The sequence below is a fragment of the Lissotriton helveticus genome, chromosome 8, assembly GCF_964261635.1.
Source record: "Lissotriton helveticus chromosome 8, aLisHel1.1, whole genome shotgun sequence".
NCBI lineage: Eukaryota > Metazoa > Chordata > Amphibia > Caudata > Salamandridae > Lissotriton > Lissotriton helveticus.
In genome coordinates, this window is record NC_136069.1 from 1,226,040,655 (window position 1) to 1,226,067,091 (window position 26,437).

Here is a 26,437-nt window from a genome sequence, read left to right on the forward strand (position 1 = left end):
CCACCACTAAAACAAGCGACACGTACTCAGTGCTGCGCACGCCTATACCTGCATAGGCAGTGAGTGAAGTAACGCTCGCCTAAGCTACAGCGTGCCTCTACTAGTGATCCCCGGCCCTCAGGCTGCCTCTGCATGGACGCAGATTGACTCTCTGAGGTCAGTCAAATGTGTAAAACCGCCAGCAGATCCCCAACCAACAACAGTCGGCACTGAGGTGTGATTTTGAGGCTTGAGGTAGGAGGCTTGCATTTAGTGAAGGCTTTGGTGCTAATAAAGGCTAACGAAGGGGCTGGTGCTCCCACACTGCTCACATCTCCCGGTTTCAGAGTGCAAAACCGCAAGGTAAGCTCCGCACGGCACAATCTAAATTGAAGCCTGCCCTCATAATTGCTGAATAGCTACGCTTATCGGGAGAGAAGTAGCACGTGCCACAGTTCATGTGAGCGTTCCCGGTCTACAGTCTACCTCTCCGTACGCTGAGTGAATTCTTGAAGTTAAAAGACAGAATACATCAGAGGACAATCGTGTCTAGTATGAGAGCTGCGACTGAGGCTTGAGGCTTGAGACTTGAGGCTGTTGGCTTGTGAAAGTTTAAATTATATGTCTAAGTGTTCCTGGAACGGGTTTGAGTAAACGCAGGGGACAAAATACACGAGGCAAGTGACACGAGGTAACCGTGATGCAGGGGAGCTGCGGGTGATAAATCTAAGCAGAAGAGCTGCGGGTGTTACACCAAAACTGTGCTAGCCTCTATATCTGGCCAGATACTAACCTTGGCAGCATTACCTGTTCCACTTGCTGTTTTCAATGGTACAACGAGTCAACTCACAGCAGCGCCATCTGTACACATGCATCCATTGTTATCTGCAATACTACCTCTAACTTCAAGCGGATACAAGTTCTGAATATTCTAATAACTACATCTCAGCTCATACCAAATCACATCGACTGAGTTTGTCTGAGTCGCCCTCAACTGGAAGTAAGATTCAAGAGCCCTCCCATCGTTCCTTACAGCTGCGTCCACCATCTCAGTGGTTTGTCTTTACTATATCAGGTTCCACGGGCAAGAAGGCTGATCAAGAATCCAGAGCTTTATTTAAAAAATCAAAAGCAGAACCGGCAATCTCAGACTCTCCAATCAAAGCCAAGTCGAACCTAAATAGCACAATGGACATGATACTGAAGAAGTTGGCTGAAGTACATGACCTGGCAAAATCTACAAAACAAAATACTGACTCCATGCAGCTGGAACTCACTGACATCCGGGCAGACATGAACACAATGAACTAAAAAATGACTGATGCAGAGCAAAGAATAAGCGACTTTGAGGATGTTGCCACCCAGACCAGCAAGGAAATTAAACACCTCCGAGATACCAGGAGTGAGCTTAAGAGACACGCAGCTGAAATGGAAGATCTGAAGAGAGGGGAAACATACGTATTTTTGGAATTCCGGAGGGCTCAGAAGATGCTGCGGTTTCCTGCGGGGCATTTTTCGAATCTTGGATACCCATGCTCACTGGAATAAACTTTCATCATGGCCTGGATATGGACAGAGCGCATAGGATCCCAACGTTCACTTCCTCAAGCAGGAAAGGGACTCATCCTATAATTTGCAAACCTCTACGCTACCAACACACGAAGACCATCCTGAACTTCACTTGGAAAAACCACCAAGTCTCCTGGGAAGGCCATCGAATAAACTTCACACAGGACTATTCAAAGGAGACAGTTGATACGAGGAAAGGGTTCCTTCTACTAAGAGACAAATTGAAAGAACAAGCACTGGCGTTGCCAATAGGTCTCGCATTAGGAATGTTTAACCTATTGGTATTGTAAATGACAAATTTTGTATTTATGTGTTGGTTTTGAAAATAGCAAAATTAATAGCTTTGTCATTTACAATGCCAATAGTTTTAACTTTTGCAAATGTGACACCTATAGCATTTGTTATGCAATATGTGTCGTATTTACGTTACTTACATAGTTTTGCAATCAGTCATCCCCTCTGGTAACCTAATTCTCCGACCAGCACATGCCTGCTTACATTTCAACAGGATTTTACAATATGCGCATTCAGACTTTTTTTTATTCCATGGCGTCGCGCACACTCACTGCAGCTTGGCTCCTCAGTACTAGCTGCAGCGGCGAGCGGGGCGGGTGCTGGAGGTTTTTTTTCTCCCTGGCTGAGCTGCTGGCTCACGGCCGGAGTTCAGTACGCCATGTCCTTTATCTTGCCCTGTGAAACACTCCAAGGAATTACTCACTACACGAAGTGCTGAGGTCGGAGGCAGAAAATGTTTTCGAATTGCAAGGAATTACTCAGAGGGTGTAATACCGACTGGCAGACTGAAGCGACGTGACCTTATCACGAGTATAGCTGAAAACAGAAAAAAGCCTGCATTCAATCTGGGGGGTTAAAAAATAAAAAAGGAAATAAACCGTGAAAGATTGCCTAATCCTATGTGCAAGTTATGCACAAATTTGTGTCAAAATTCCTGCTGGTACAAGCTCACTAATGTTTGGGTATCTGCAATGCATGCTCGCTATTGGGCATATTAAATCAGATTTCGGCCTGCCTACGAGGCTCAAAGTGTTAGAAGGCAGGTCACATGAAGTGCTGAGGTCGGAGGCAGAAAATGTTTTCGAATTGCAAGGAATTACTCAGAGGGTGTAATACCGACTGGCAGACTGAAGCGACGTGACCTTATCACGAGTAGAGCTGAAAACAGAAACAAAGAGTGTGGCAAATGGCCGGAGGGAAGCCGGATGGGGGCAGGAGAGCTGAGATAGCGTGTTAGGGGAGGAGAAGCCGCAGAGCGCACGCTGGGCGAAGCCCGAAACAAGGAGTGTGGCAAATGGCCGGAGGGAAGCCGGATGGGGGCAGGAGAGCTGAGATAGCGTGTTAGGGGAGGAGAAGCCGCAGAGCGCACGCTGGGCGAAGCCCTTTGATGTGCTGTGCGGCCGTGAATGCGCGTGCTTGTTTGCTCACGTGATTCACGTGAACTTAATGAAAACCGCAGCGCAAGAAGCCCTTGGTTTCACGAGCGTTTCGAGGACATGAATTCTCGCTCCGCTCAATGCGCTTGCGCGCATTGATAGGTCGCGAGACCTAAAAAAATATCCAATTCTCATTTGCAGTCCCTTCTAAGTTCAGGATCTTTGAGAATGGAAAACCGTACTTCTTCATAAATCCAAAAGAATTAGCAAAGCACTTGGAAGCAGCTCCAATACAAGAAATTGAACTTTCTGCAGGGGCCTCCAACAAACGGAAGAATTGATATCCTTTGAGTAATTGTGATTGCTATACTTTTCATGCTTTCAGAAGTATATAAGCTTATATCCGTAATTATATAAGCTTTACTTGTGACCTTATGCCTTCTATAACAGCTGCACAAGTATGCATAGGCTACAACGATAAGGGATCACAAATGCCTTGCCTCTATTACCTACTGGCGAGTTGTAGCTTCACAAGTGCTCGCTGCAGCAAAGCAGTTAAGCCACAAATGTTTGTTGCGATATTTCATGTCCTTCATGTTACACATTCAGTCCTGTTTTAAAGACATTGGTTTAATGGGCTGAGACTTATTCTAGGCTATTCACAATGCCTCATTGTTACAATGTCACCTGCTTTTCTTTGCTAGTTGCCATGTTAACAAGTTCACATATCAGTGGCGGTTGTTGATAACTACTGTGTTTAAACATAAATCATTTATCATTGTCGTACAGATAATGATTTAGCGTTTTTCAATCTGAGTTTTCCAGATGAAAAACTCCAAATTAATACCTTCCTGGTTGCCAACTGACGGACCTGCCGTCGCTGCTCCTGTATCCAAATCTCTGGGGTAGCGGAGGGAGGGGGGGGAGAGGGTACAAGTATTTGTGGTTTTCTTTTTGTTGTACGTAGGATTTTTTCATTTTCATTTCCTAAGTTATGTTGGAAAAACAGGTATGCTCTACTTCCGTTTCATGGTCAGTGACAAGGCCCCGAAGGGCAATAAAGGTAGACATCCTTATCAGATGACCTTCCATATGATTCTAGAACATTTCATTGTAGGGCGGGAGGGCGGGATGGCGGGATACACACCTGCACACCTACACACCTACTATACAGACTGCTTTATTTCTATAGCGACCACTAGATCTGCTGATGACTCAAGCTAAAGATATTGCAGAAGATCTTAATATAGTTTCCCTGAATGTGAAGGGGCTTAATCATCCAGCTAAACTGGGTCTCCAATCTAAGGGGTGCTGACAACATTGCCCTTCAGAACTTGCGATGGAAACCCCCCTCAGACACATGTGGGATAGCCTTGATCGATAATTCAACTCACATAAACTGCCATGAAACACTAATTTCGGAGGCGTGACTTATTGTTTCCATACACGAGACGTTCTCAGCAAGTTCGCTGTAATACTCTAATAGGGAGATATTGCCACTGTATATTTTATTCCAACAGATGCTTACCTGCAATTGAATTATTTGTTCTTTTTGTATTATTGCATGTATTTCTTTTCTCTTCCTTTCACAGGATGCGTCATGCAATTTAGTATACGATAGAGGATTATTTATGGTAGATTATACAGCCCTTTATCTATTCTAACAGTGTGTAACATGTTAATCGCACTGCATTACCCAGACTGTCATGATACCACCTCAATCATGAATGTATTATGTCTTTTATCGTTTTCATATCAGTACTATATTTATGTTTTTATTATGTGTGGTTTAATATGTGTTTTATGTTCTCAGAAAACAACCAATAAAAACACTTGAACTAGAAAAGGTAACTTTGTGACCAGGGTGAAGCTTATCTTGTATCCGACCCATGGTCTGTTGCGGTCAGCCTTAAATCTTACCCTTGTCCTGGTCCAGCATGACTTGTTGCCTGCAGTTGCCACTTAACTGAGTCTTTTGGTGCTATTTTTACGTACAAACATTTTAAAAAATGTAGAACCCCAGTTCTTCTATCTGGAGTAGTGTTGTTTTGGTGCCATTTATTAAAACATTTTCCATTTTTCTAAATTAGTTTGAGATTTTTCTTATGTTGTTTTTTTTACTTTAATACTGTACGAATACCTCATAAATATTTGTAACATTGCCTCTAAGGTAAACCTGGCTGCTCTGCACCATAGCTCACAGGGGTTGAACACATGTTTATTTAGTGACATTGGTATCATTATCTGAGGTGAGTACAAAGATAGTGTATTGAAGATGAGAAGAGTGGAAAAAGTAATTTCAAACAAAATATTGGGAGCAAAAAGTAAGGAAGCAAGATGGGAATTTGAGCCGGGATGCCCAAGTAGGGGTTGGGGATGAGAAACTTTTAAGTGGCAGGCTCCCATTATGTAACAGCTACACTTTTCACTAAATGCCTCAATTATATCAACATATTTACCACTGATACTGCATCCAGTATCAGTGTAGAGGGAGTAGAGGGCTAGAGGCCATCAACTTTTCTGCAGGGTCTATCCCCCCTACAGATACCCATAAATATCCTATTCCTAATGTCCTGCCTATGTGCACTTTTATGACCCAAATCGGCATTGCAGAGCAGCACCCAACACCAAGATTTGTTGTCCGTCACCTGTTGATGGAGGTGCGTGACCTTCAGGTGTTTCACGCTTGGGACCTACTGGGCATTGACTACCTGGGTGACATCTGGAAAATGGGAAAAATGATCGACTTTGAGGAATTACAACCTGAGTACCAGATGTCAAACTCGGAAAAAATCAGATACATACAGCTGAAGCATGCCCTGAGATCACACGTGAGAAAAAAATGGATAGCCCCTCTAGAAGACAGAATATTGGCAGACCCGATAGCAGATAAGGCAACTTCACTTATTTATAAAAGAAATTATCAATAATGCTCCAGACCCATTATTGGTCATTAAGGAAAAGTGGTAATTTGACGTAGGGATCCTAGAAGAGGAAGACTGGTTGAAAGTTACACAGAGCCGTAGAGAAGTAGCTATAAGGGCACGTTTCAGATTGATTCAAATCAGAATTATACACCGACCTTATACAACCAGATCAAAGCTTTAGAAAATGGGCAAATGTGACTCAAACGCATGTGCGAGAGGTTGTGGGAAAGAAGGTACATTCTTTCATACAATATGGAGCTGTCCCGGATGCATCAATACTGGAACACAATAGTAGCAATATTGTTCAAGATCGTCGGACAAGTTGTCCCACTGGAAGCCCGTTGGCACATATTATGCGTCACGGGAGAAGCCAGCTGGCCAAAATATATAAAAATATGGCTGCTTCTGGCAGATATGGTTGCAAAACCAAATATAACCAGAGCATTGGGGAGCTGCAGCCACCAACAGTAAGATAGTGGGAACAAGACCTAGATTGGTGCTGCTTGGCAGAGAAGACCATTTACCAAAGCGGAGGCTGTCCCCGAAATTGGGATAAAGTGTGGGCATTGTGGGTCAAGTATAGAGGACTGTAATTGCGGGGGCTACGGCAGGATATAAGGGGTTGTCGTTGTTGAGGTGGATAGCTGAATGAGGGATTATCAACTGATCTGGAAGTATGATAAGTGAGGGGAAGAAAGTGACTATTGCCTCTTAGAACCAGAACCTGTGAATGACAAAAATGATCCGTGTTTGTGACCTATTATACATAAATGTACTTAATAAAAAAAAGATTTGTTGTCCTTCAGTGTTTTGCATTCCCTGTTGAGCACTTGTGGCCCACTGAACCCTTGTGTGGCCTCAAAGGCAGAGGACATACAAAAACTCTTTATCTCTTTTCACCTCAGATAGTCCCCGTGGTCTGGCCACGGACTTCTCCCCGCTCTAGTCATCTCTCGCCAATCTAGCTGAACCATGTGAACATCTATTGCTCAATTGTCCTCACACATATCACTCCTTTGCAGAGTATTCTGTGATCTCACAACCATTCGACTACGGAGTCCCACAGTCCTCTTCCCATATAGTCCCAATTGATAAGTTTGTAGCAGGTCAGTCCCTAGAAATTATTAACATGAGGCGTCCACCCACCCTCCACCAGGTGTCTTAATTCATTAGTAAACATGCAGAGTTTGGCTGCCTACCTGTGAACCCTACCAAGTGATCTGGGAAGCCTTTACCAATGCAGCGTACATCAAGAATTGCCCAACTTGAACTCAAAAATGTGTCTTAGCCTTGTTAAAAAAAAAATAAACTTGTCCTCAAAAGCGGTCTCCCATTCTTGCAGCCCTCCCCTCTCTATTTAGTCACAATTGCTTCTTGCATCAACTTCCTAAAACAAATCATACCCCAGAATGGCACTCTCACACAACGATGGGTGTCCATTTTATTATCCTGTTGACTACCCACTGCCAAATCCTGATAAATATTACACCAAGTAGGGTACACAGTGACCATCTTAAGCAGCATGCCAACCCACAAGAAGCAAAGTTTATTCTTTGGGAGCATCTTTCAACCATTTAACAATAGATTGCACCTGCAAGGCCAGGTAATAACCTTAAACAATGGAGAGATCGTTAAAGCTGTTCTCTGCAAAGTGCAACTATGCATGAGCACCAATTTGCACTAGAATGGTCATATTTTACCATTCAAGAACTAAATGCTGATTAGACTGGACAACGGTAAAGTTGTGCAGAGTGGTTTTAGGCTATCATTATCACAGTCATTCTTGAAATTGTTTCAATATTTAATAGGAACCTGTGAAATATTTCCCATATTTTGCATGTCCTTGTAAAGCATGGGTTTTTAAACCACTGCATTTAGTGCAATGAAAGCACCAAAACATGGAATATAGTGTATTTGTATATACAGGAATAAATCGAAAAATGCACCCAAAATATTAAAAGGTGTACAGGGTTTCTCCTTACTCACCCGACCGACTCGTTCATTGACTATTCTCAGCATGGCATCCACAGCATGTTCCCTCTGCAAGTGCTCCAGACCTGGTGCATTGGGATCCGGACTATCACCCAAACCATCATTTCCATGATAAGAGGCTCCCTCTACCGGGCTTCCGAGTAAGGAAGATGGAGCACCTGAATAAACTGGAATCTAAAGAACATATTGAAGAAAACATTATAAAATTGCTAAGCTATAATGGACCAAGTCGAGCCACTTACAATTATCGACAATGTCTTTTGTGAAGCCCTAACCCCCTTGTTGATTTAGGACAAGAATCCATATCTATCATACAAATGGGATTTAAGTTGCCCCCCCAGGATCACCCACCTATCTTGTGTCGCCATGAAGTCCCTAATAGCTTCCTGAATGAACTGCTCCCGTTTCGCGTTCGGTGCGTATATGGAACGCAAAAGTATGGAGTGCGATCCTAGATGTATACTATACCCCAATAGACGGCCCTTGATCTCTACTACCTTCATCCCCACCTTCTCTTGGAAGGAGCATGAACATAGTACTGTGACTCCCGCTGCTTTGTGTGTCATAGAGGAGAGGAACTGCTGAGGGAAGGATCGAGACTTAAGTCTATTCTAGTCCCTATGTAATAAATGTGTTTCCTGTAAAAGACATATATCCGCCTGTGTGTGTTCGAGGTAGGACAATACTGCTTTCCTCTTGACTTGATTATTTAGGCCTTTAACACTAAGGTTAGTTCCCTAAGGTTCTTAGGGAATGCGGTCATATCGAGGTCCCAGAAGATATCTCGATGGGCCGGTCAGACCCCCCCCAAACCCCGGTGTAGTGAAGGGCAAAATAGGAATGATGAAATGTACCAATATGTGAGCTGGCACCCGTGAACAGTTCCCAGAATCAAAAAACAAGAAAAACAAAGTCTCTGATGTGGAGAAGTAGAACGGTCGGTCATCTTGTTACCAGTGGTGAAGTTCCTACATGGGTTTCCTGGCAAATCCCTGCCAAGTTGCATCATCTAGTTAGGTAGGGATGGGAAAAGGTTGCTTTTAGGTCTATCAAGCATTATTAACAAGTGGTTGATCCTGCTCTGACTCTGAGGACTATTATAATTCTGAAGAAAGTCATATGCCATGGATGCAAAGAGAGAAAAATCTCTGAAGGTTCACTGGCAGCTCCCCACAGGAACGCTGATAATTCTGAAAAAAGTCTTGCGCCTTCAAAACAAGCAAGTAATTGGGTAATTCTTTCATATCCGTTTAAAAAACAGCTCATATCTGTATGGCATTTGTAGGTGGGATGATTCTTAAACTCCTCCTCCATAAGTCACCATCCTGAAGCCTGGCATCTATAGAATAGACCAGGGGTTCTTAACCTATTAACTTCTCTGGACCCACATTGAATCAATACTGGAATACGGTGACCCCCACAGTCTAATGATTGGAAGCTGGGAGCCCACGGCCTGAGCATTTTCTATGGTTTGACCTTCAAAACAATATCCTAAAAATACAAAAACAAGTTCACACCAAACAAATGCTCAATTATTGCAATATTTTGTTTAATTCGCAATCAAATATAGGACACGTTTTCATATTTTCAATGTTACTTCTTAATTTGTATATACTTCATTAATTTTCAAGTAGTAATTTAATATTATTTAATTTTTTAACACAGTGACAGACCTCCTGAGTGGGCCTCGAGGACCCCCAGCAGAGGTCCTTGGACCACAGGGTAAGAAACACTGGCATATCTGATATATGCCCGCAAGGATTATGCTATTCAAGTAGATCAGCTTACTACTTATGGTTATGTATTATTGTAGTCTCATCTGAGGCAGGGGTTGAAAGTTGGCTGTGATCACCACTAAGCTTCCAAAGGTTACCTCAGATCTGTCACACACTTGTAGAACTCGGAGTACGTTCCTGCACACATCCTCCAGAGGGGCGTTCCCAAAACAGCACGTGATCCCAAGGATCTCCACATTGGGGGCTGCCAACGCCATCATGATAGCCTGAGCATCATCGACTCCACAGTCAACATCCACTAACAGCAACTTCTTATCCATGATTTCAACTTCCTGAAAAGGCAAAAATTATCAGATTAAAATCCAGTGCACAGGACAGTCGATTCAAAATAAAAATGTACATTAATGTAGAGGAGAACTTAAAAGGAGAAGTTATAACCCACAGCAGTCCCATGTATTACCTTTCAGGACAATGCATCATGACTACATTGTTGAACAAAATTCAAGACCATCTACATTCCTTTAACATGCAGTCTTTAGAAATAAAGGTAGCAAAATGGTAGACAATCTTTTTATTTCAATATATACGAAACAGACAGTATGATAAAGTTTTTTATCCAAACCCATTGCAGGTCAGCTGCTAACTCGAATGGTGGCTTGATCCAACAGAATATTGTGTGTGGCTCTTGGACACCAGCAAACACTCAAAGTGATTGAGGGAACATATTGATTTACTCATTTTACAGTGTCTGAACTACAATACTTTGGCCAATTGATATGAGAATACACAGAAAGCTCCATTTGACGACGACAACTCTTATTATTCATAATTTATGATTTGATTTTTAGACCTCTGCCTGACAGAAGGGCTTATGCTCTAAGCACTTGTTCAGGTTACTTTTCTAATCCCTTGAACAAAGTTTCATTTACAAAGCTTATGTCTGCCCACCAATTTCCACATGAATACGTTTCTTCATTGCTTGGCAAGGTTGTGTGTGTGCCTGTGTGAACGGGAGTGTGTTCGAACCTGAAAGTAAGTCAGCTGAAGGATGGATACATGATTGCATGGATGGACATGAGAGTAAATAAGTGCATGACTAATTCATGGGCACGTGCATGCAGGGATGTGGAATTTCTATAACCTGATACTCAGGACATATTGTTTAGGATCAAAGACAACAAGCTTTTATTTTCTCACACTGGCCAAGTAGACCAACACTTCTGTTATTCAAACATTTTGGCTGCTAATCAACAATGTGCAATTTGGTTCTGGGAAAGAAGTTTATCTGCTGCTAAGACAAGATATCCGCCTACAAGTATACCATGTTCTAAACTATACAAACGGGGCCGTATTACATAACTGCCGCAAGGGCGCAATAAGCGTTTGTGCCAAAGGGCTCACTGGGGTACTTTGGTATAACAGAAGGGGCAGCAGACACTTGTGCTGCCCCTTCTGTTATACAGACGGTGTTGTCGCTCATAAAGCACCAGGGGGCGTGCCCTCATTGACATGGGGGCGTGCTGGTGTGCAATGTTTTGTTGATCATCTTTTAGAACTAAGGGACAGATTTACAAGCCCCTTGCGCCACTTTTGCGTCACTTTTAACATGGGAAAAGTGACGCAAAAGTAGCGCAAGGGGCTTGTAAATCTGCCCCTCAGTGTCTAAAAGGTTTTCTATGGAAAAGAAAGCAGTGCGCTTATGTAGAATTTGAGGCATTTACCCATCTCATTGATAAGTGTTTTTGAGTATTTCATGTAACACTTAGTTCCAAATTGTCCCTTTCCTTGTAATTTCTTTCAGTATTGGTTATTTTTCTATCAGTATTATGACAGACAGTTTGAATGCCACCGCAACAGGCCTAATGTGATGCTTTACTTTCCATCCTTACAAGCAAATATATTTCAGACAGGATAAAATAAAGATATTCTTTTGTTTAAGCTGAAGGAAAAGGCTTGAACTAGAAATCACAACATGGGACTAAACTGCTAAATCCCACAGTCTACTTTTTTTTAGCTATTCCTTAAAACATAGTCTAGATCAGAGGTCTTCAAACTTTTGTAGGTTGAGCCCCCCCTCCCCTGCTCAATTTTTTTAGCTGTTGGGCCCCCCCAACACCTGACAGAAATTTCTGCAATCTGGTACACTACATAATTGACTGCCGCGCGCATATCCTGGGCCATATCCAGCAAATAATGTTCAACATAATAAGAGTGTTTAATAAAGTGCAGGTTTGTGAGTGGGGGCGCTGAAATGACAGATTATTACATAGCTCAAAACACCATTTTCCTAGATAAAATGTGCGCAAATTGTTTTTACTAGGATGCTTTGTTTTACACATGACATTGATTGATAGCACCACCAACATAATTATGACGGGTGTGCCTGTTTTTCGCCACAGACGGTCAATCTGTGGATGGATTTTTGCTACTGCCATCCTCAGGTAGTGTCCACATTCAGGGGCAGATTTACAAGGAAGTGCCGCAGCGTGGCACCGCAAGCCCTTTGGCTGCGCCACGATGAGTCACTTCCGAAGCACAGTGATGCAACATATTTACAAGAATATGACGCATCTATATACTTCCCCCTGCGCTGGCGCACAAACTGCAGCCATGCCCCCTCCCACATTTCCTCCTCCTCCATGAATTCCCTCACTACCACTCACCAATGATGCACCTCATCTCTCTTTATTTTGTTATAGCGCTACTCATTGTTTACTCACACTCATTTCTGTGATCTGCATGGTACACATTCTATGAAGCAGGCACATTAACCCCCTGTGCTGTGTGGGTGGCAGGAGTGCTCATGTGTGCACAGTGAGCCATGCGACAGTTTGCGAGTTGGGTAAGAGGTGTGACTGCAGGGTGAGCAAGGTGACCATATGAATTTGGTTGCAGATATAAGTGCAGAGTGGGACGAATTAATGTATAGTTAGTGGTGGGCTTATTTGAGTGAGATTGCAGATTGAGCAATGAGGGGGACAGGTGAGTGAAGTGTCACTTGACCGCAGGTTGATTAGTGTGCTTGTGTGATTGCAGGGTGAGGTACAGGGTGAACAGTGCAAGTGCATTGTGAGTGCAGAGTGATCACTGTGAGTGCAGGGTAAGTGGGTGAATGGTGAGTGCATGGGGATCAATGTGAGTGCAGGGTGAGCATGAAAGTGAAGGGCAAGAATGAGAAGCGAGTTGTCTGAATGGAAGGTGCATTTCCAGACACTTGAAGTAACTCAGAATGTTATTGACGGCAGCGTAGGGTTTCAAATGTGTTAAACTATTGCTAATACGGTAGTAACCAGGGATCAGGCTTGAGGAAATAAATAATGTGGTGATCCTGCAACAAACTCCCAGTCTTGTGATTAGGGTTGACAGCTTATTATTTTAAAGTCTCAGTCAGTACAAAAATAAGCAGCCACCTAAAGCTGTTTTGTCAGTACCTGTCCATGCATACTTTGAACAGCAAATAGAAATAGAAATAACTTTTACTTGTGTTCCAGGGCTGCTTGAATAATCTATGGCTGATAATAAAAGGGTTTTTGTGGAGAGTCTGCGCACACTGTATTTGAACACAGTAAACAAAGAATAATCAAGTTTCACTTAGTGAATGCGTACAACCCAATTAGAAGGTAGCCAGCCTATTGAAGTAACACAATACTTATGGTAGAAAACCACCAGTATACTAGAGCCACAGCTAAAAAATACTGTATGTTATCTTCACATTAGTAATCAGCAAAATATCACAATATCTTCTGTTAGTTTAAACATTATTTTTTATAATGTACCAAAATCGTTTTTCTTGTATTTTTCAAGTCAAAGAACTGGCAACATGAAAATCATTACATGAATTGCGAGTAATGCAATTATTTTACAAATAATGTTTAAACTAACAGAAGATATTGTGATATTTTGCTGATTACTAATGTGAAGATAACATTCAGTATTGTTTAGCTGTGCATCCGGTATACTGGTGATAATATAAGGGAACATGCTGTCTGCAAAAGAACACATGCTGGCTGGCATTTTGCGCGCCTGCCTGTGTATTTTTAAAAGAAACTTTGTCTCCTTTCTGGGAAGCGCTAATCCTCCCAGGAGGGGGTTAATTCATGGAGCTAAAATGCGTCAGCTGCAGTGAGAGGCAGGATGTTTCCACAGCTTAAACTGAAAGCAAAGGAACAGACAGGCATTTCAGCTGCAGTGGGAGGCTAGGAGTCTCCTCTAATAATATCGAATGTGAAGGCTGTCTTCAGTTCGTCCTGTACCTTCAGTTTTGTCTCCTCACTGCAGCTGAAGCTGAATGGATTAACCCCCTCCTGGGACGGTGAACAAATTAAAAGCATGGGCACTTCGTGCCCGTCGATTTCCCCTCCCTCCTCCCGTAAACCATTCCGGAGTTCTCTAAGAAGACTTGTCAGGAAACAAAGGTAAAATTAGAGTGGAGTGCGCGCCCCCCCATAGGAAGGTGTCGCGCACAGGGGGCGCCCCACAGTTTGAAGAACTCTGGTCTAGATAGTCATAATCTCTCTGTAACTATTTGGAATGCGATCAGGAAGGCAAAGATATGCTAACTTCACAAGAAGTTAACTTTTTGAACAAGCTTTGGTAAGGTTAAAAAATATTGCAGGTAGAGAGATCTCCATAACTTAAAAAAAAATCTATTTATTGACAATTTTATATGAAAACATGGACATATGTATAAAGGCATCATAGTTGTAGACAACACTTGGTTCAGCCAATTCTTGAGGAATGCGAAATCTTCCAGGGTGTTACCCCTAAAACTAATAGTTGTCCCCAATAATTTTAACGTCATATCTCAGTTCATTGCCCTTATTTCATTTTGTGCCTCAGGGGAGTAATAGTTGTTGCCCCTGTCAAACATCTCAATAAGATACAATAGACCTCCATAACTTTGGCAAGTATCAAACAAACATTAAAATAGCAAAACAATGAAATCAATAAAAAAACAAGGCGTATTTGTCTACTAAGAATGCAGTAATGTGTACTTCATCCTGGATAGGGAAGGAAGAAAAGTTTCCCTACTTGTTTGAATTACCTCATAAAGAGATGCATATTCTTATCCTAAGGCTAATGATTGATATTGATGCAATGTGAAAAATCAAATGGTTGATGGGTAAAATTAGGCAACATGGACGTCACTGTATAGGTACACTAGGGGTTAAATAGATGTTGCACATATCCTTACGGCTTGTTTGCTATTTTGTTGTTTCTGTTGAAGTCCTTTCATGCTGCGCTAGCCATATTAATTTTTCTAAAAGTGTTACAGAAAAAAACATTGCTGATTGACGGTCTCCTTAAATACCTGTTTTGATCTTAATCTGATTTAATGTACATTTTATATTCTATCTATAGGTGACATTGGCCTGGAGATTATTTTGCTGGGGTCAAATATGGCACTTTACTGAAAGGGGATGTAGAAAAAGAACACTCCATAATGATGACTGCTATAATAGCCATTTTAATTCTTATTTTATCTTTATGTATATGTATTGGATTTTATTACTTGAGACACTCTTGGAAATTATGAAATATATAAGATAGATTGAAGAAAAACATCTATTTTATACATTCAAGTTCATGTTTAGGTTGCGCCTAGACAGTGCTTGCGCTGTCTGAAAGATCTGTTGTATGTACTTTGTGGGTTCTGGAGTATTGCCCCATGAGCTTCCGCTTTTGACTTTCTGCTGAGGGACTTTCTTTTTTGATTAGGTCTCGCCTACACATTGCGCATGCGCTGCATAGGAAAAAGACCTTTAGAAATCGATTCAGTTTTGCAGTAAAAAATGAGCACGCATTGCCTTGCTTTGAATGGCAACGCGTGCACGTTGGGCGATTTCCTTGCGGGAGCGAGCTTTGAAACCATCTGTTTGTAATTAACAAACGGTTCCTGCCCGCTCCCGCAAAGGAAACAGGTGCAGGCCCCCTCCCCCTGCTGCCTCTCGTCAAACTTTTTTTTTTTCTACTTTGACCACGAGGTGCACACGCTTGGGTCCCATGCAGGGGACCAGGTCCTTAATAGCTCAGTAGCTCAGCTCATTAACCCTAAGGTGAGAGTAGGAAGCGCACAGCACAGGTGAGATGCTTGTGAGGGAGTGCTGGCCCCGATCTACCAAAGGTGACTAACAATGCACGTCTCTGCTGCTCGGGTTGCTCTCGGGTGCTTTGGGCAAGTAGGGAGGCTTTGAAAAAAGTATTCTGTTAACAGAAGTACACAGGATCCCGAGGACTCAGACATCACGCGCACTAGGTAAAACTGGCTCACCAGCAGGTAGAGTACTCGAGCAATGAAAGTCACCCAGACTCATGGAACGGATAATCGTTTAGGGAGAAGTGTCTGCGCGTGAGTCTGTTTTAGTGTATTGTGATAATGTGTTGTCGATTGTGTCTGTACACTTTGATATATGCATATTCCACATCACATTACATGATTTGCTTATATGAGCAAGTGAACATGAATGCCTGTTTACAATACATGGTTAAAAATTCTAGTTTTCACGTTGAATTGCCTGTGTGTGTATTTCTTTGTGTGTCTGTGTGTGCGCCAATGTGTCTGTGTACTTAAGTTTGAATTATTTGTGTGTGTCAGGATGTATTTGTGCGTGTCTCTGCGCGTGGGCAAGTCTATTTTTTGTGCCTGTATGCGTGTTTGTATTGTGTGTTTATGTGAGCCCACTGTGTGTCTGAGTACGTAAGTCTTAATTTATTTGTGTGTGTGTCAGCGTGTATTTGTGCGTGTGGGCAAGTCTATTTTTCTGTGTAATGCTTGTTTTTATTGCATATTTCTGTGTGTGTCTGTGCGCCCGTGTGTGTCAGCGTACTTAAGTTTGAATGTATTTGCATGTGTCAGGGTGTATTTGTGCGAGTCTATTTTTCTGTGTGTGTTATGCGTGTTTGTATTGCATATTTCTGTGTGTGTCTGTGCGGCCGTGTGTGTCAGCGTACTTAAGTTTGAATGTATTCGCTTGTGTCAGGGTGTATTTGTGCATGTGGGAGAGTCTATTTTTCTTTACCTGTATTGTGTTTTACTGTGTGTGTGTCAGTTCGTGTCGATGTACTTAATTCTGAATGTGTTTGTGTGTGTGTCAGGGAGTATTTGTGTGCGACTGTGCATGTGGGGAGTCTGTTTCTGTTTTGTCTTTCTGTATGTCTATGTGCGTCAGTGAGTGTCTGAGTACATTTAAGTTTGACTGTGTGTATACCTGTCTGTGAACGTGCTCTTCTATGTAAGGAATGGAACTAAGTATACATCAGTTTTTTGGGATGGGATTCCGTAAAGGTCGCATCATTGTAATATTACACAGCGAACACAACAAACCAACATTTATCCTTGTGCATCGTAAACTGTTGACTCTATAAAACCCAAAGTACCGATCTTCCTGCGGCGTTTCTTTCTCGCACTTGTGTGTTGATGTCAGTGTGGAAATTCCCGCAATTTTTAAACGGCTCCTTCGATGTCCAAAAGCCATGTCTTCCCTGGACTGGAAACAAGCATCCTGGGACTGGTTTCTGGGTAACATCCGTCATCAGCCAGGCTAGCTTGAATCCAGTGGCAAGTGAGCAAGGGATCCACGTCTGGGCATACCCTGCCAATTTAGGACTAACGAAGCAAACACAAGTAGATGATGGACAGAGCGCTGAAACTTTTCAGACACTCACCCCCAGTCACAGATCTGGGTTGAATCCATCAGCATTCTTTAGCTCACTTTGCCACCCCAATTCAGACATAGTTATATGCAAATCAGTCTCACCCTGTGCCTCAAGGGAACAGTCCAGCCCGAACTGCCAAGCTATGTCTTCCCTGGACCGGAAACAAGCATCCTGGGACCAGTTTCTGGTTAACACCCGTCATCAGCCAGGCTAGCTTGAATCCAGAGGCAAAGTGAGCAAGGGACCCACATCTGGGCATACCCTGCCAACTTAGGGCGAACAAAGCAAACACAAGGAGATGATGGACGGAGCGCTGAAACTTTTCAGACACTCACCCCCAGTCACAGATCTGGGTTGAATCCATCATCATTCTTTAGCTCACTTTGCCACCCAAGTTCAGACATAGCTATATACAAATCAGTCTTGACCCTGTGCCTCATGGGAACAGTCCAGCCCGAACTGCCAAGCCATGTCTTCCCTGGACCAGAAACAAGCATCATGGTGAACAAAAGAATGATGGCTTTAACCCAGATCTCTTGACTGGGGGTGAATGTTTTGATTTGTTCTGCATTCCGTCCATCAATTGTGTGTCTTTTGCTTTCTCACCCTAAGTGCCCCAGGTATGCCCAGACGTGGGTCCTGGGCTCACTGTGCCACTGGAATCAAGCTATCCTGGCTGAAGAGGGGTGAAACCCCGAAACCGGTCCTAGGATGCTTGTTTCTGGTCCAGGGAGGACCTGGCTTGGCAGTTCGGGCTGGACTGCTCCCATGAGGCACAGGGTGAAGACTGATTTGCAAATGGCCAGGTCTAAACTGGGGTAGCATGGTGAGCAAAAGAATGAATCCGTTAATCAACCCCATTCTTAATTTGTCTCTGACAAGTGGTGTGGTCCCTATGGTTTGGAAACAAGCGATGGTTGTCCCACTCCTTAAAAAGTCTGGTCTTGACCCCGAGATCCTTGCCAACTATAGGCCGATTTCCCTCCTGCCTGCTCTCGCAAAGACAGTGGAAAAGCATGTTCATACTGTGCTCTCCACTTTTCTTGAGACTCATAGCTTGCTGCACTCCACCCAGTCGGGCTTTCGATCCAATCTAAGCACCGAGACGGCACTTTTGGAGGTTAATGAGGCCATTAAGGAAGTGTTGGACGTGGGAGGAAGAGCCATGTTGGTAATGCTAGACCTGTCGGCGGCTTTCAACACCGTCCCTCATGAGGGTCTCCTCAGCAGACTACATGAGATCGGTCTGAGAGGGACGGTGTTGAGCTGGTTTAGATCTTATTTAGCTGGTTGCCGACAGGTGGTCTGGGCCCCCCCATACTCAGCCGAAGTGCCGCCTTTGGAGGTCGGAGTCCCTCAGGGGTCAGTGCTTAGTCCGACTCTTTTTAACATATTTATGACCCCTTTGGCGGTGCTGGCAGAGTCCTTTGGGGCTCAGATCGTGTCATACGCCGATGACACTCAGCTCCTTTTCACTTGTGGGAAGGGGGCTGAGTTCAACGGAGAGAGCATCCGTGGGTGTCTTGAGGCTGTCTTCGAATGGTTTCAGCGAAACAGCCTCAAATGCAACCCTGAAAAATCAGAGGTGCTTTTCTTCGGGTGTCAGGCTGACCCGATTTGGCAGGATTGGTGGCCTGTGAACATGTCCCCGCCCACGTCCTCCTCTCTGGTTGCTAAGAACTTGGGGGTCAAAATTGACAACAGCTTATCGCTTAAGTCCCAGATCCTTGGACTGACTGGCACTTGCTATGGTCTCCTCAAAATGTTGCGCAAGTTCCTTCCCCTGCTCCCGCTTGCGCATAGGAAGACTACTGTCCAGGCTCTTCTTTGTTCTAGGCTGGACTACTCAAATGTTTTATATTTGGGTCTTCCGGACTACCTATTACAAAAACTTCAGGTGGTCCAAAACTCGGCGGCACGGGCAGTTTTTGGCCTTCCTCGTCGCGCGAGAGCCTCGGACCTTTTACATTCCCTACACTGGCTCCCTATTCGTAAGCGGATTGTTTTTAAAACACTCACGCTGGCGCATAAGGCACTCCATGCTGTGGGAGCTGAATATATTCAGAAAAATTGTGTGCGCACTGCAGAGTGCCTCCAATAGAAGATATGCTGCAGTGGTATGTTTACTGTGTTTCATTTCCAGATCTGTCACAATTTATCTCGATCCCTTTTACGCTCTTTTTGTGCCTCTGAAGGGCTGAGAATTAGGTAAATATATCAGAATTTCTGTTCTCTTTTAAAAAATCTAAAATGCATTGTAAATGGGCCAGGTGCACACTGTTTGTAAATGTGAATAACGCCCTAATCTTGAACATTTTTTTTTTTTTATAGAGGCTCGCTAAGCATTTTGCCATTCTTCTGAGATTTAGGCTCCATTAAAGATTACATTCACGTTTGAATATTCGTAGTTGAATAATTTGGTCCACCTTCAAGTAACTGGTTTCAACCACACTTAGGAGGTCATTAGGATGACGGGCAACTTTGTCTGCCCGCCATACCCCCGGGAAACGGGACCGCCCGCTGAGGGTGCGGTAGTCCGGCACTCCCAATTAGAATGCACCCGCCACACTGGCGGGCGCATGGCGCATTTGCAACATTGCGGCGGGCGGTCCTGAAAGCACTGCCTGCCGCAATGCCACAAAGGCAGGTTGTACCTTTCAATGTACAACGTGACAGGCACCGTGCGGTGCCTGCCATGTTGGTCATTGAAATGCAGGGGGGTACCATAGGTACCCCCCATGTGCACCACCCAGAGTCCCAGGGGGCCCGCAATGGGCCCCCGCAAGCAGACTCTCATGCATTTCCGTGGGGGCAATGCCGCCACGGAAAGGCATGTTTGCGCTAACATTGTAATATGGCTGGAGGTGTCTAACAGACACCACCACCATATTGAACCCTTTTCCGTCCGGTCGACTTGACGACCGGGCAGAAAATCGGCGGACCGTCAGTTTGCTGAGCACCACTGTGCCATGGATGGGCTCTGGAGTCCAGGTGTGGTGATGGAGAATAGTGTCTCGCATATTTCGCCTCATACTGGCTTATCCCAGAGCTCTCTCAGTAGTCACATGGGGTGTCATTCTGTAGTCTCGCAAAAAACTGTAAATGGCCCTTTCGATGGGTGACCTGTCAGCGTGAGCTATGCGGATCACATAATTAAGGGTTCTTATGAAATGTTCCACTTCCCTGGGCCATCTCAGGATCACCTTGCGATGTTGGTTGCCTAACGAGTTTAGATAATCCGCAAATTCCTACCCATGGAATGGAGGACCGTTGTCCATGTTCACCATCTTGAAAATGCTGTGGGTAGCAATAACCTTCTCCATTTTGGTAATGATTACGGCAGCCATCTGCGTCAACACTATCTCTACCTTTGGGTACTTTGTGTGGTCGTCAATGATGACTAGAGCGTAGCAACTATCGGGGAGGTGACTGAAGTCCATGCGAACATGTTCCCAGGGGTGTTCTGGGTTGTCTTCCGTGATCACCAGGAAGGGCTGATCCGGGATGCCTGACACTTGGCACCAGCGGCATGACCTGACAGTGTGCTCCACCATCTTGCCCATCCCTGGAAACCATACCTTGGCGCAAAGTCTACTTTTTGATTTGACCATCCCTTGACGCCCTCTGTGGGCCGGCTGCACCGCTTGCGATGTGAAGCTGAATGGGATGACCAGCCTGGGACACCTTAAGAGCCATCCTATGTCGTCTGGCGACAATTTTTGCCTTACATGAATCAGGGACTCTAGTATCTTCTTGGCTTGAGGGGTTTTCGGTGTCAGTTTTTGAATGAGAGGTCACCAGTCATTCGATTGGATGGCAGACATTATTAGCTGCAGGCACTCATCCCCTTTTGCGGCTTCAATCAGGGACTCCAAACCCATTGGAAGAGAGTGAGATTGGTTGGTTATCAGCCTCACGTAAGCTTGGGTGGCTTCTGCCACCTTCCTCTCCTCACAGGTGGCACTCCGTGGTTGCATGTATCAATAATAGACTGGTTTGGATGACCCTGGGTGGTACTCTACTCGACAGTCATAGTCCTGCGATGGTAGTAGCCTTTTCTCAATGCGTGGAGGGTCCGAAGAAGCTGACCTCCTTCTGTAGAAAGTCGCATTTCTCCTTGTGCAAGGTCAGGCCTGCTTGATGAATGTGTTGCAGTGCTCCTCGTAGGTGCTGGTGATGTTCTTTGAATTACTTGGTATATACTAAGATATCATCACTCACAATGAGGACTCCCAGCAGCCTGCTGAGTATTTCCCTGATTGTATTTTGGAATACCTCTGCTGCGCTAGAGATGCCGAAGTTTAGGCGTCTGTACCATCGTAGACCAACATGGGTCGAAAACGTGGTGATGTATTGTGAGTCGGGTGAGGTAGCAGTTGGCAATACCATGACCGGAGGTCCATCTCCAAGAACCACACAGCACCATTCAACTCCCCCGGTATGTCGTCAACGGTAGGAGTGAGGTAGCGCTCCCTCCTGATGGCAGTATTCGGAAGCCGCCTATCAACGCAGATGCGGACCTGCCCCAGTTGTTTTGGCTTTTTTGGTACCACTACTGGGGAGACCCAAAGGGTGGGCCCGATGATCTTCTCAATTACTCTTTTGTACTCCAACTTTTCAAGCTCCTCTTCCACCTTACACCTCATGTCGAAGGCGATGCGCCGGTGTCTTAATGCTACTGGTTGGATGGATTTGTCAATATGATGTCTTATCTATTTGTTCTTGAGACACCCTATGCCTTGAAAGACTTCACAGAACTCCTCTAGAATTCTCGCAATCTCTTCCTCCTGAACAGCAAACGCGAAAGATATCAGCTATAGTGTCTCAGCCGTGGCTCCACTGATGAGCATGCCCTTCCCTCTTTGACTACCTAAATCGTACTGTCCGACTTCTGCTTGTGGAAAGAAATCATGGAAGTAAAGTATTCAATGAGAGGGATTGGTGTCTTCTGTCCATATGCGGACACTCGGATCTTTGCATCCAGTAATGGGGACTCAGGCTTATGGTGCAGTAGGTGTGTGCGGATATGACTTCAATGGAAGCCCCCATGTCAATGGTGGCTGTTATGTTCTGGCCATGGACTTGGACTTCGTACTTAAGGAGGTGATGGCGATTGGGAGAGCGTTTCCCTACTGCATGGACGTAATTTACTGTGTACTTATCAGCATCGTCCATGTCCTTTCTGTCAGTAGTTTCATTCCCCGCATGTGCTGTTTCCTTCTGTGATTTGGACGATAGGGATACCTTTGCAAAATGATTCACCTTCCCACAGGCAGAGCATTGCTTCCCTTTTGCTGGGCACTCACTCATTTGGTGTTGGGGGCCCTCCACAGTACACACACTCTTTCCTCTTATTTTGTGGACGTCTGGGTGGGGGAAGGGCTGTCCTTGCTTTCACAACATTGACTTGCTGTGTCTTTATGGAGCAGTTAAGTGCAGCTTCCATATGTGAGTCCATTGCCTTCGCTAGTTCCTTAAACCTCCCCATAGACAGAATATTCTGCAGCGGTTTTCCTGACTCTTGTAGGATGTTCTCCCTTAGTTTCTCCGAATAGCACCCCTTGATAATCTGAGTCCAGATTTCTTCTTGTTCGTCTTGGAACCCGCACATGCTTGTAAGTTCTTTCAAACTCCTGTAGAATGAATCCAGGGACTCATCGGCTTCCAGGCGGGCTTGTTTGAACACAAAGTGTTCTTCATCTTTGTTAGCCATGGGATAAAAATGGGCATTTAGAGCATTCAGGAGGGTGACATCTGTTTTAGGGGTGGCCTTGCAAAAAGAACAATTGATGGACAGAATGCAGAAGAATGTTATACATTCACCCCAGTACAGAGATCTGGGACCAAACCCATTGTTTTTTTGCTCAACATGCTATTCCAGTTTGGCACCAGCCATATGCAAATCAGTCTTGACCCTGCGCCCAATAGGGACAGTTCAACCCAAACTGCCATGCCATGTCCTTCCTGGACTGGAAACACACATCCTAGGACCGGTTTCAGGCTTTCAACCCTCATCGGCCAGGATAGCTTTCAGTCCAGTGGCATGGAGAGCACAGTACCCACGTCTGGTCATACCCGACCCACTCGGGGTGACAAATGCAAAAAGAACAATTGATGGACAGAATGAAGAACAATTTCATACATTCACCCCAGTACAGAGATCTAGGGCTAAATTCATCGTTTTTTTGCTCACCATGCCACTCCAGTGTGGACCCAGCCATATGCAAATCAGTCTTGACCCTGCACCCAATAGGAACAGTCCAGCCCAAACTACCGGGCCAGGTCCTCTATGGACTGGAAACAGTATCCTAGGACTGTTTTCGGGCTTTCAGCCCTCATCAGCCAGGATAGGTAAACTCAAGTGGCATGGAGAGCACAGCAGGGGCGGTGGGTGACATTTGAAAGTGGCGGGGCGCAAAGTGATTTGCATACAGCACCGCAGCGAGCGAGCGTAGCGAGCGAGCCCGAACCCCAAATGGGGGCTTTGGAGGATACCCCCCCCACAAGAAAATTTTGAAAAAAAAGAAGAAAAATCGTGCATTTTCAAGCAAATTTGAGAAAGCAGGAAGGTTAATAAAGCAATTGTGAAAGTGCAGTTATTACATTAATAGATGGCATAACATAGGTAGCTGCTTATTCAGTATAACCACAGAACTTCATGCATTCACTACCCATGGATGTGGCCTGCAGAGTGTCACGTGAAGTCCAGCGTACCCTTGTTCAAATGGAGTCCAATCTGCCCACCCCATGTCACTTGGTTCACAGCCTGCTTGACAAAGCATGCATCAGTCTTCTGATGCTCACTCTACTTGTTGGAATCTACATGAGATCGTGTTGAGTCCAGTCAGTGGCGAAGACCAGATCCCCCATAGGGTTTTGACTCTTACACAGTGTTACCTCATATCCATGCCACAGAATGAGACTCATGCAAGGTGTCCCCTCATGGCCACTCCTTGGGATGTCAATCAATCAATCAAAGATTTATAAAGCATGGTTCATACACTACCACCTCATGCCCACTTCAAAGGGTGAGACTCCTACACAGTCTCAAGAGCGACAATCTGAGGAGAGGACATGGGGTGGTCCAGGGCAGGAGTAACATCCCATGGAGAGGTCACTGAGAGTCTGTGACCTCTCCATGGGATGTTACTCCTGCCCTGGACCACCCCATGTCCTCTCCTCAGATTGTCGCTCCTGCCCTGTACCACCCCATGTCCTCTCCTCAGAATGTCACTCCTGCCCTGTACTAGCTCATGTCCACTCCTCACATTGTGACTTCAACCCTGTGCTATCTCATATCCACTCCCCAAGATGGGTTTCCTGCACCGCAAGACCTCATGACCCATCCTATGTGAAACGATTTTTTTGTTGCAGTTTTATATAGAACGAACTCGACCCGATGGTACTGGAGCAAAAGAAAAGAGAGCAGCTGAAGCGTCTGGCGCCATCTAGTAGCATAATTGTGTTGGTTGTGTCATCATTAATAAACAGACCAGACTTGCTCCAAAAATCATAAATACATTTGGCAGTATGGGCGTTGGGCCCTGGAAAAGCCTGGGGAATAATGACCACCTGTACCCACCCCATGCCCCCTGTCCACCTTCCGACCACCCTGTCCTTTCATCTTTCTTCATAAAATATCAGAGGAGCATTGTACAGCCTTCATGGCTTGCCTCACATCTGTCTTCAATCTGCATTATTTATCTTTTTGGAGCAGTGGCCCCGGACACAATACTCTAGATGTTCTCTCCATTAGCAGACAATGTTCTTACTTACGGATTCAACCTGCAGGTGCGACCTCCACAACCAGGGCTGGATACACAGCATACAAGACAGGACATAAAAACATCATCCAATTCTACAGTTACAAGACTGCATGAATAAACTATTAAACCTGTTGGCAACATACTTGGTTAATTTTATAGTGGCTGGTTAACAATTTGGGAGCACAGGGACTTGCTGCATATTAAATAGGCACAGCTTCCATCCACTTGGCCAATGGCTAGACTGATAAACAGGGAACTAGTGACCTCCATAAGGGGAGGATTTCTGCTCAAGGGCAACACCCATACAGCACTATCCTATATATTTAATGTTTATACATCTTCCAGATTCCTCGACCCACAGCATTATGGCGTCTCCATCAGTAGCTGGGAGGGTAATCTTGCAACCGACATCCTCCACAGGGAGCATTAAAAGACTAAATACTTCGAATATAAAAAAATAATTTTAAAACCATGTCAAATAATTACATGTGTACAAAATATTACTTATGAAAACAAAAGCCTCACTGACATGAAAGTCAACATCTGTTTCAAGAATAACGACCATGACCTCAGCTAAAATTGGTAGAGACTATTTGCGACCTGCTGAGAAATTCCGGACTCTCGTATCTTACTTTAATTGCTCTATGCTTAAGAATCACATTTTCTTGAGAAAATTCACTGCCATAAAAATGCATGTTCAAGTACTATTTGTGAAGGACATCAAACATCACTGTGCGACACAAGAGATTTCAACGTAGCTTCTGTCCAGTTTAGAACCCCAATTACTATGAGCGCCATTAGCGCTTTCAAAAACTGGAGGTGATGCACATCTTCAAAGTATTAACACTGGAGTTAAAAAGCAATCCGGTGAAAGGTCTCAGAATACATCTCAAAATCCAAGCTGACATTAAACAAAGTAACATTCTAGAATGCCTATAGCTAGTAGGTATTAGCGTTGCAAGCCTAGATAAAGAGATCTGATTTTCTTCTCCACACTGGACTGGCCACTTTAAGTGTGTGTAGTTCACCATTCTGAAACTCATGGTGTAAGGACACAGCCCACTGGATACGGAGCACTTCAACAGAAACCCAGATACATTTAACACACCTTTATAATATAATAATTCCAGATGACAAACTTTTTGTAACAGACTTAAAAATATAAACTGCCACAATATTGATCTTACATAAAAAACGACGTAACATTTGTTCGACTTATTTAATTCCCATTTCAGATAAACACACATCACAAAACTCATTAGGACATGGTTAACTTTTTCCTCTAATTCCAGCCTAGTCACACAATGCAGAACCCCAGTTAAATGCCACGTTTGCATCTTAACAGACAACATAATGAGACCAGCTCTCTATTACTTGCCCAGGGACTCTGGGATCAGCCATTCACAGATGTCAACAAATGT

The 26,437-nt window shown here is 44.2% G+C and overlaps 1 protein-coding gene across 3 annotated transcripts in view; it reads right to left on the minus strand.

The window, feature by feature from the left end:
• LOC144773268 (nucleoside hydrolase-like) overlaps nt 1-26,437 on the minus strand; it is a 267,653-nt gene that overhangs the window by 19,675 nt on the left and 221,541 nt on the right. For all 3 annotated transcript variants that reach the window (XM_078658180.1, XM_078658179.1, XM_078658177.1), the window contains 2 exons: nt 9,732-9,926; nt 7,853-8,032 (listed from right to left, as the gene is read on the minus strand). In XM_078658180.1, the coding sequence (XP_078514306.1) occupies nt 7,853-8,032; nt 9,732-9,914 (363 nt within the window). In that variant the 5' untranslated portion in view covers nt 9,915-9,926. The remainder of the gene's footprint in view (nt 1-7,852; nt 8,033-9,731; nt 9,927-26,437) is intronic.